This window comes from Thermobia domestica, chromosome 6 (genome assembly GCF_964235325.1).
Source record: "Thermobia domestica chromosome 6, izTheDome1.hap1.1, whole genome shotgun sequence".
Lineage (NCBI taxonomy): Eukaryota > Metazoa > Arthropoda > Insecta > Zygentoma > Lepismatidae > Thermobia > Thermobia domestica.
In genome coordinates, this window is record NC_137459.1 from 99,825,886 (window position 1) to 99,837,964 (window position 12,079).

At 33.3% G+C, this 12,079-nt stretch overlaps 1 protein-coding gene across 4 annotated transcripts in view; it reads left to right on the forward strand.

The window, feature by feature from the left end:
- Positions 1-12,079, forward strand: part of LOC145688127 (serine/threonine-protein kinase ATR-like) — a 381,701-nt gene that overhangs the window by 261,120 nt on the left and 108,502 nt on the right. For all 4 annotated transcript variants that reach the window (XM_081761899.1, XM_081761900.1, XM_081761902.1 and 1 more), the window contains one exon: positions 7,994-8,154. In XM_081761899.1, coding sequence (XP_081618025.1) covers positions 7,994-8,154 — 161 coding nt within the window. The remainder of the gene's footprint in view (positions 1-7,993; positions 8,155-12,079) is intronic.

Genomic DNA, 12,079 nt, shown 5'->3' on the forward strand with positions numbered 1-12,079 from the left:
GTAACCATCTTTGCCAATCCGTATGGTGTTCTTGTACGAAAAATTTAAGACAATTTTGTATAATTTTGTTGGTTTGCTCTACCAACCCTATCGAAGCATGATTATATGCGGGTGAGTACTTATAGGTGAAATCGTACTTCTGCGCTAAATGTTGCAAACGAGCCGCTCCATGTTCTGGATATTGGTTCCAATTCAGCGTTGTAAATGCTCCGAATTTGAGAATAATATCATATTCCAAAAAATTCTCTGTATTTTCCGCGTTTATGGCGTGCACTGTTTTTGCAATCACATAACGTGTAGCTAATTCTGTGGCTACTAGTATGTATTTATTTCTTCCTTCTTTACTTGGGAAGCGCCCGAGTTCGTCATATACCCATGTTGCTATTTCTTCTACTGGGTGATGTAGTAGTTCGGCCTGTTCCTTTTGTGGTAGCTTCTTTAAACGTTGGCAGTCCTGGGACGTACGTATTTTGTGAGCAAGATAGTTTTTGAGATGCGGCATATAAAATTTCTTTATGGCGGTTTCATACGATTTTGAGAAACTGAAATGTGGGCTAGTTGCTTGGCGGTGGAAGGTTGTGAACCACAAGTTGGCTAACGATTTGGGTATGCATAGAAGATATAATAAACCATAATCAGGATGGTTTTACTTTCTACATAGTATGCCATTTTTAAGACAGAAAAATCTTGCTGATTAAACTGTAGAGATCTTGTCCGGCTCTTCCCCTTCTAAAACAGAAATTGTGTCCTTGTAGATATATCGGTAAAATTTCCTTCTTAGCTGGTGGCCATGCTTGCATATTTGCCATATGATCGAATAGCATGAAAATCTTGTCCCGGTCCTCGTGCACGTGACCCAAATACTTCGTCAAATGTGGCATATTAAAGGATATATTAAATGCACACACTGTCATATTTGTATTATTCTCTCCTGATCTACTTTCCGGCATAAATCGCACTCGGGAAAAGTAAAAGAAAAGATTGGAGGGATAACGAAACTTAGATTGATTTTGATACTGATCTTATCAGTGCCTGCTAAAAAATTAATAAAAAGAGCGCCCCGTACAGAACTCCGGTGCCTATCACCATGTAATGACTTATAGATAGTCAATAATGGACCGATATTTTATCCCTTCACCAATTTTATTGTAAAGTTAAGCCTTTTGTGTTTACAAAATTTCTAACAATAAAGTGTCTGTATAATGACCATGAATTGCAGGTTATAATGTTCTGTACGGGTAACCCCTTCGCTTCATAGCAGCCTCCAGGGTTTAGGATAGGTTACGATCAGTTGGTCGACTGATGCCAGGTCCGTCGGTGATCCAGCTTTTATCTGTCCTCTTAGGGCTTTTCCGTGAGGTCCGTCTTCTTTCGGCGTTCCTCGGTGTCTTTCGTGTCGGCTTCTCGTCTGCTACGCTGTTTACAATCAATAACACTTGTTCTGTTGACATGTGCTTTTGTCGTGTTGTGGGGATCCTTACAATATATTAAAATGCTAGGTTTATATGTTTGTCTCCAAAGAAATGTTTATATATCTGTTGCCAATCTTTTCGACATTGAGATCTCGGAAACCACAAGCTCTAGAAACCTGCTGTTTTCATCGGTAAGTTCCAAATTTTGTGTAGATTATCCAGTTTTGATTGAATATTTAAAAAATGTTATAGTTATTTCTTTATTACATTTTTAGGGGTCAACCGGAAGTGTTGAATTTTTAAAAAAGCGTTATATCACATGAGTTTTACATTCCAACACCACATAGTTGTATATAGAGGTTTTATATCTCTCAGGCTTTTTTCATGGGCAAATGATGAAAAACGAAGGATAACAATTTCTCCAGTCTAAGATGAACCTTTATTGTTTGGAGTGTTTTGCCGAATGAACACCATATATCACTGACATTAATTGTGTGTAATGTATTTGCTTATTACATACTGAATGCAAGAGGAAAGGAAACCCTGATCATATACGAATTAGAAACTCCAACCGGAAGTAGGCTCAAATCATGCAAACTGTGAGAAATACTGGAAAAATAATCGAAAAACATCTCCCCTTTATGGTGTCCCTTGTCGGCTTTTATCAAGACGCCTTCACTTGTGTCTGTAAAGTTACAGGTACAGATGTGAGGAATGACAAGGAGCTTCATGCTCATATGTGAATGATGCGCTGTATAAAAAGCGCAGGTTTAGCTAGTGTATATATTAGAATGCTAGCTTTATATGTTTGTGTCCAAAGAAAAGTTTATATGTTTGTGTCCAATTCTTTCGACAATGAGATCTCAAAAACCACAAGTACTAGAAACGTGCCGTTTCCGATGATCAATTCCAAATTTTGTGTAGATTGTCCAATTCTAATTGAATATCAAAAAAAAAAAAAAAAAAAAAAAAAAAAAAAAAAAAAAAAAAAAAAACATGGCCTTTATTTCTTTATTACATGTTTTAGGGGTACACTGGAAGTGTTGATTTTTGTTTTTTTTTTTTTATAAAGTAAAGCGTCATATCCTACGAGTTATGTATTCCAACACAATATAGTTGTATATCTCTCAGTCGTTAGTTCTATATGGAAAACGAAGGATAACCATTTCTCCAGTCTAAGATGAACCTTTATTGTTTGGAGTGTTTTGTCCAATGAACATTATATATTACTGACATTATAATTAATTATGTATGTAATGTATTTGCATATTATATGCTGCATGCAAGAGCAAAGGAAACACTGATCATACATGAATTAGAAACTATAACCAGAAGTAGGCTCAATCTTGCTAACGGTGCCAGGTATTGAACAAATAATCAAAATAATCTCTCCTTTACGGTACCCCTTATCTTTTTTTATTATTATTATTATCAAGACTTCTTTCACTTATGTATGTAAAGGAACATGTACAATGTTGTGAGGAATGACAAGGAGTGAATGATGCTCTGTGTAGAGAGCGCACGTTCAGCTAGTGTATATTAAAATGTTTCTTCGACATATGGGTATAAATAGCATTTAGAGAAGCTGGTGCTAATTTCTTTTAGTGTAACTAGTTTTATTTTTGGCGGCATAAAGCCAGTTTCGGAAATACAATGGAGACAATAATTCAACGTGCACTGATCAGTTTTATGAAGTAGAAAACATTCTGATGATTGTATTACATACATACAGTGGTAGTAAGGAAATTCAGGGAAAACAGATATCGTTTGAATAATGATACAAGAACTTCGAAATTCAGATTATTTCTGCAGTTCTCAATTTGTCACATGTAACATGTTAAATAGATTTAATATAGAAGGGAATTAGCTCATTGCAGACCTTTATTTATCAATCTTAAAATTGATAATAATCAATCTATATGTTTACACAGTACTTCTATGTAAAAAGTAATCTCCAAACTTTACAACTCAAACAAGATATCCATTCGTATAATGCTAGAAGCAATAAACTCATAAATGTCCCATATCAACAACTGTCCAACACTTGTGACTAAATAGTTGTGGAACACTTGGAATAAACCTGCATAACAAGTTCATTACAACACTAACAAATGAACATATTGATAGATTTAAAAGTAAGTTGTACAATTGGTTAGTTGCAACGCCCTTTTATTCTTTACACGATTATTTTACATATTTAATAGAAATGTAACATATTTCATAATTTCGTGTTGAGCTAGTGTTTAAAATGCATATCGTTATTGCCATTTATTTTGTAATGTCATTTCATTATTAATTTAGTTATAGATTATTATTCATACTTATGTACCAATATTATATCATCTTAACGTTGTCTATTCTTATGTATAGCTTAACGACAATAAACTTCTTTATTATTATTATTATTATTATTATTATTATTATTATTATTATTATTATTATTATTATTATTATTATTATTATTATTATTATTATGCTCTTGCTTTAGATCCGATAGACACTATGAATTTCATGTTTGTGAAAGAGGTGGTGGTGTTCTCTGTGCAGTGAAGAAAAACATTAAAGTAGTGAGGCGAATTTACTTTGAATTTTTTGAGGAAAGTGTTTGTTTAGAATTTCCAAGGAAAGTTGGAAAAATCTTTTATTATTTTGTATGTATTTCCATCCTAATTTGCAATTGAATGCATTTAGTGAATTTTTTTTAGGCCTTTTCTAATAAAATAGATATTCTACATTATGACATTTTAATAGTTGGTGATTATAATGTACCTAAAGTGGAATGGGCTAAGAAACCATTTTTAACGTACTCATTATTATGCTAAATGTAAAGCTAAAATTTTATTTACATTTCTGGATTATCTCAATCTCCATGTTGATTATAATGTATCTGACTTAGATTTGGTAATATTTAATTTTAATTTATGTGCTTCCAAGAATGTCCAAGCGATTATGGTGCCTGGTAGCTTTCATTATCCTATTGAAATTACGTTTCCTTTTTATTTCAATACACCGTTCGTTGGTAATTATTCTCATTGTGCTTATCATAAGGGCGATTATTTAGCCCTTTAATCAACAAGAACTTCTTGAAGCTGACTGGACTAATATTCTGTTGAATCCAGACCTTAATACTGCTGTTATTGCTGCAGAAAATTTAATAAACTCCAGTATGAGTAAGAACATACCTCTAAATAGACCTAAATCTAGAAAATATCCTTCTTGATACTCTAGGAATCTGATCTCATTAATTAAAGCGAAAGAAAACGCTCATAAGAGATTTAAACTTACTGGTTCAAATGAAGATTATAATGTTTTTGCTTACTTACGGAAACAATTTAAAAACAGGTTAAGGTTAGACAAGCTTGCTTATATACATAATATGGATAATGCATTAAGTAATTCACCTCAAAAGTTTTGGAAGTTTGTTAATAAAAATAAAAGTCAAATAAACCAAGCCACTGAACGTATGGTTGATGATGTGTATGTGTCTAATCCTAAAATTATAGCTAATTCATGGGCACAATTATTTGAGACTATATATCAAAGGCGTCCTTCTTTACATAATATTAACTTATCGAATTTGGCGGGTAATAATTCTCTTTATCCTATTATTACAACTGAGCAAGTAACTAAGGTTATAAACAATCTTAATGCCAAATCATCTTCTGGCTTAGACGGTATACCTGCTTTTATACTGAAGGGCATTGTGTCCATCATTACGCCTGTCTTAACATCTTTGTTCAACAGGAGTTTACTTACTTCTGTTTATCCTGAACATTGGAAGATGGTCGTTATTATTCCTATCCCCAAGACTGATGGGAAAAATTTATCCGACTATAGACCTATTTCTCTGTTGAGTATCATACCCAAGGTTTTTGATAAGTTAATAAATAGTTATGTGTATAATCATGTTTATCCCAATATTACGATCTATCAACATGGCTTTATGAAAAATAGGTCAACTGCAACTAACTTAAGATGTTTTATAGCTGATACTCTTCCTATCTTGAAAAGTAATGGTCAAATCGATGTAATTTATTTCGACTTTCCTAAAGCCTTTGATAAGTTACCACATTACATCTTAATTTACAAATTGAAACACCATGATCTCTCTATTGTATTTATTACTTGGTTAGTATCATACTTGTCCCAAAGAAAGTTTGTGGTTAGGTATAAGGGTTATCTTTCAGAAGTATGTAACATATACTCCGGTGTTCCGCAAGGATCAAATCTCGGACCACTTCTATTCCTTATGTTTAATTATGATATAACTGAAAATTTGGATTGTAAATGTTTAATGTATGCAGATGACCTCAAAATCTACAAAACTATTGTAAATTTGGATGATTGTTTGGTGCTCCAAAATAATAAAATACTACTTTGGTCTCAAAACAATGTACTACCTTTAAATTGTAACAAAACCTTTTCAATGAATATTGCGAATAAACCAAATCTTTTTTTTTTTTTTTAATTTATAACATAAATGATACTCTAATTAGAATTGTAGATACTATTAAAGATTTAGGTATTGTTTTTGACAGTAAATTGCTTTTCAAACAACATCTTGAGAATATTACTTCCAAAGCGAGAAGGAATCTTGGAATTCTTAAATGGATATCCAAAGATTTTATGTCTCTTAAAACATGCCTTTTTCTTTATTATTCCAATGTTAGAAGTAATCTTGAATATTGTTCAATCATGTAAAATAGAAATATAGATTATATATCTACTGCTCTGGAGACAATTCAAAATCTTTTTCTTGCTTGGTTACGCTGGAAGTTTAAGTGTTATGAAGGTATGTCTTTAGATGAAGTTAGGATGTCCTTAGGTATGTTAAGGTCGTCTGAAAGGAGGATTATTTTGGATCTTAAAATGCTACATTCAATTCTTCACGGTAATTTGAATTTGTTATCAATAATAACTCTGTATACAACCAGTTATCATATAAGAAATCCGAAAATATTTAAACCCATTCAGTTTCTCAATGATGTTCCTTTGTATAAAATTTTATTAGTAGCCAATGATTTTGCCAGTGTTATTGACATTTTTATCATAATTTTAGTAATATACAAAGACAATTATATAATCTTTTCATTATCAGCTGAGAGTATTATTTTCTTTTATATAACAGCATGTTTATTTTATGCATGATTATTTTCCTTTTCTGTGCATGTATCATTTGTATTTTATAATGTATTATGTTTATTTTTGTTATTTGCATGTTATTTGTGTGGAAATTGTAAGTGGGCAGTTCTGTCTGTAATTTCCAGTATGCAATAAAATTATTATTATTATTATTATTATGTTCTTGCTTTATTAGCGAACTTGCATAAAGTTTTTGTAATATCTAAATAATTTAAAGCATGCACAACCCACTTTGCTTTATTCTGCTGGTTGTTTCAGTTTCATGTTATCATGTTTGCACAGTACTTGCCTCAAAAAATGCTACGTCGCCATCCACTGGTAGTTGTTTAATTAGACTACCATTATTATGAGTAATCAGTTAAAATCGTCATTACCGTTGTAGGGAATTGCACTACAGATTGATCGTGGACATGTTGTTCCGTTTCTCTTTGCATGACTTGCCAGAGAATACGAATAGTTCGGACACTGTTATTTTTGAAAAATTGTTTTAGTGGTGTAAACAGAAAGCCATTGGACAAGCACCAGTACTCGTCATTGGAATATCAAAAAACGTAATACCGTGGGCACCTATTTCATGTCCCATTTTATAGTTAAAGTAAAGGATATTTCATCGGTGTGATTGATGGTGTTATCCATATGGTGCGCACAGTTGGAGCCTATGTTTAAATGTTGATTACCTGTTCGGAAAATGGGCCTCATAAGGGTTGGTGGAAGTGCTGTGCTTTATTCACCTCTGCATTTTTGTGAGTCTTCCTAATTAGTAATTCCCCAGCATACCTAAATTCCGTAGCAGTCACTGAACCTCTTGACCCCCCAGTAGGGGACAAAGCGTAGTCTTTGCATAGTTAGAACGTTGGTAATATCCCGTATTTGACTACTATCAAGTAGGTAAAGTGATATAGTGAGATCACACATATCCACTTGTCTGCTCTTATGTGGCGTTTTCAAAAATAAGTGGTTTCATTTAACGATGTGTGGGTTGGACGTTACGTACGCGAGCCTAACTATAGCACTGTAGTCTCAGGTGTTGATTGGTGGTTCTGTTAACACCCTCGAGGATCTTCCGAGCCACTTTTTAACAAACTGCTCGACATATGCCACGCTGCACTTCATTCGTTATGTTTACTAGAATCTTTTACACATGATTTGAACTTTGCTTGGAAAATGGACGTGGTATATTGTTCTTGATAGCTGTTCAGTTTCGATTGCATTGCACTAATATACGTGCTTACACTTCGGATCCGGATAGAGGAAGCCGCAGAATAATAATCAAGTTACAGTCCTTTGTCTATCTCACACCTGCAGATGGCATTGGCACATCGAACTTGCTCGCATGCATCCTGAACAACATTCCGTATGTTGCATACAAAGTGATTATTTAGTGTGGGAGCAAATTTGTTTGTACAAAATTAATCTCTTCTACATTATTATAATTTCAGATCTGATCCTAACATGACATTCCATGAATGGGCATATGCTTGGGTAGTAAGATTGATGAACAGATGTTCTGAAGAACGTGCAAAATTTGTGTTTGATGTATGTAGGCACAGTATGCTTAAGGATATCAACGTAAATCTCTTCTTTCTACCTTATGTTTTAGGTATGTTCATTTTTGTATTATTTTCTCGTGCCTTGAATATTGGGCATGCTATTTCTTTTTTATAGTGTGATGAATTTGTGTCTCCCTTAAAATAGTTCAGTTGAAATTTAGTTTAATTTTATTTGTGCTTTGTTATATTTAATGTAATTGTGGAGATAAATTGTCGTAATCAATATTTTAGAAAAAAGAAAAGAAAGAGAGAAAAATAAAATAGGTACGGGAAAGAAAACATATATTTCGAAGATGGTGTACATTGTGAGATATAGGTACATGTTTTGTTGAATGATATACTGACATTACTTGTTCTGTCGGGAAAAGTACCAACATGTGAAACTCCAAGTGTTAAAATAAATATGGCGTTGACATCTGCTCTTTAAATATCTATAGAGCCAGTAACCACAGACTAATTAGACCAGATCATCTTGCAGTCAATTCCAGAGATGGTCACTTCGCATTAGATTCGCTGTCATCAATGATGTACAGGCTTGTGCTCTTACTTCTCAATGAAACTCGCGCTCGTACTTATGTGTTTGTTAATCTCACATATTTATTATTTTATCTCTTAGAGTTTTACCGTATTTGCGGTAAACAATAAACCTAAACTTTTGACACAATATTATAGAAAAAAGTAAATCTCGAATATAGGCCACACTACTAAATTTACGAGAAAGTTCAATTCGACAATACTTTGAGTTGCATCTTTCTCCCTCCTTCCCCTTTTTCAACTCTCGCATAACTAAGGGTGACTCATCATCAGCAGGACAGGTTTTGCGTATTGAGAGGTCTGATGACGTAACTAATTTAAGCGACAGTGTAACGATGTTCAAAGTTGATTTATTCGAGAAAATTTGATCGTTTGGTTTCTGAGTGACGATGGGAAAGGAGCGTACTAGTTACACAGCGAAATTTTAAACTTCAAGTTATCTGCTATGCAAAGGAACGCGGAAAGCGGGAAGCTGGACGCAAATTTGATGTTGCTGAAACAAACTTCGTCAGTTGTGTGCAAGTGAAGGGAAACTCTTAAGTAGTTTGAAAAGTCGGTGTTCATTTCGAGTGCAAAAGTACAAATATCCAAATGGGGAAAAACATTTGCTTGATTTTGTAGTTCAAAACAGGAGATGTGGATATGCCATTACAACTGAAATCATTCAAATTGAAGGCTACAAAATAAAATACATGTATATATCATTTTGAAACTGGTGATTTATAATCTGGGGGGATCTCGATTATATGCCGCACCATGATTTTGTAAGCTAAAATTTAGGAAAAACATGTGGCCTATATTCGCGTAAATACGGTATTTCTATTTTGCAGCAGTATTTTTATTATATTTTGATATGTTGGTCTTTAAATTTTATTTACCGGCAGTCTGTGTTTGGGCAGTCGTGTTAATCGTGGCGTGGACAAATAGCCTCGATGCTGACGTCCCCATTAAACTTCAACCAATCGGTCAGTTATCTCTGTTGGAACTGTGCTCTTATCGAAATTACTACCGTTAGTGGGATTCGGACTATTAAGAAATATAATTCTTGCATGTGATCAAATTATACATGTGAAACAAATCATTATACGATTAAACTTCTTAAATAGATCATCTAGAATTTTAACTACTTGTGTTGTCTGCGTGATAGTATTCTTAAAGAAACTTTCAAAGATTTACAAACAGTTTTCAAATCAGAGCTTAATCCACTACTTAACTATATATTCTGATTTTTCCTGAAAGAAGTATTTTGAACTGTATTGTGTTTAATAAAATATCCATTTATGAAACGAGTAATACTTAAGAGCTATTTCAACCACCCAGTAAACTGCTCTTGCTTTTATGTATAGGGAAGAAATAGGATCCAGGACCTGGTGAATTACAGAAAAGTTTAAACTTTGTATGACTGCACTTATGGATAGACTGACGAACATCCAAAGAATACAATTTTTTCTGAAAAGAGATGTGCGTGACCTTGAATTCTCAGAACCGCACGAAAATGTGCCTAGAATAAATCGCTCATCCCAAAATCAGTGGTATGAGCCATTCGCGTGCAAAAGTGCGTGTCTTATCACGAGACATATTTGAATGATCACTTACGCAATATTTAAAGCAGAAACTTCGGTAATGTCAGAGTAAAAAGAATGGATTTATAAATATATACGCTGGAAATTTTTGCTTCTATGAAAATATTGATATAATAGGATTAAAAACACACACATTACAATGACAGGACCGATTGCTATATTTCTTCCTGCTTAAAATAATTACGCTATCTGAGCAACAAACTGTTTCCACTGACCTGTTAGTGTTGCCCCGCTATTCGGTCCTCAAAGTGCAGGTGTGAGATTTCAGTGAAGTGATCAAAGCAGAGTGGAGCAGAACAAAATGCACATCTAACTAAAGCCACGTTTTCACATTCAGCAGCACTTCTACATTCAAGCAGTCCAATTTTAAACGCCACACTAATCACATTTTCGAACGATGATATTGTCAAGTTTATAGCCCACCTTTCGCCAAGCATATTGTAACATAGGCGTGGTGCAGAAAGTTGATGGTATAGTACATTGAAGTCTGATGGTGAAATGACGATCGTGTAACTTTACTCTGTACCAAAGTTTTTCTTTCTTTCTCTTTTTTTTACTTTCGTGCATTATTCCACTCCATTTCATTTATTTGCCTCTTTCATTAGCTTACAAAACGCGAGAAATTCTCATGTAAGCATTACAGTTAGTAAAATATTATGAGGTAGCAGAAGGTATACATAATATTACACTTATGCGTTCTACTAAAATATAAAACCCTAAAATAGAAGATATTATTAAGTATATAAACATGTTCATTTACATGTTAATTAGGAAACCATTTATACCACACTTTGTACTGAGGAGTAAGTTTCTGTTGCCAATTCTTCATTTAATGAATCATTTAGATATTCCTTAATAGTATAATAGCACTTTACAGCAAGTACGTTAAATAACATCTTACAAAAAGCGGTAAGATTAGTCATATTCAAGTACATGGGAAGTTTATTATACTACTTAACACAATTCATACACAGTTTTCCTTGTATTAGCATATTTTTGATGCATCACAAATATGTCACTGTCTTGTCTTGTATTATGGCTATGAACAATTTTGTTAAAGGCAAAAAAATACCTTTTTTTTTTCACAGTAAAAAGAATGGATTTATAAATATATACGCTGGAAATTTTTGCTTCTATGAAAATCTTTTTACATGACGACTTTGTGAGTAATCCGAAAAGTATTCTAATCTCTTTCTTTTGTAATCAGAAAGTGCTTAAACTATTTTCAGTAATTCCCCAATGTGTTATTTTGAAGCTAATTAATGAATTAAACTTGGCGTAGTAAAAGCTAAGAAGTGCTTCTCTTCACACCATACCTTGAAGTTTATATAAGGCAAAACACACGCTGCTTAGCTTCTTATTTAAAGTGGAGATGTGAGCAGCCCATGAGAGATCGTCACTTACATCTACACCTAAAAGCTTTGTCCTGCAAGAGTATTGCAGAGAATGAGAAGATATTTTTATTCGAGGTGATATACGTTTTTTCCCTTGAAAACGAAAATTTAAGAGAATTGATTAATCATGGCTTATAATTAATCTGTTCGCTGTTAACCTCGTTACCAATCTGTACGTAAAAATGACAGATTTCACCTCAATTCCTTGTATTGATTTTCTTGATATAATCATACTGATGTCATCAGCGTACAGAATACATTTTGGTGGAAGCATATATTCTAACAAATCATTTATGTATAGTAGGAAAAGAATAGGACCCAAAATGGAATCTTGGTTAACACCTCTGGTTACACTTGATAAAGATGATCAAGTTACAGGCAATCACCTAAATACTACTAACAACCTTCAAGCATTGGATACGTATCATAAATGTTCCACCTCATATGCGAAGTAATGAAGAATT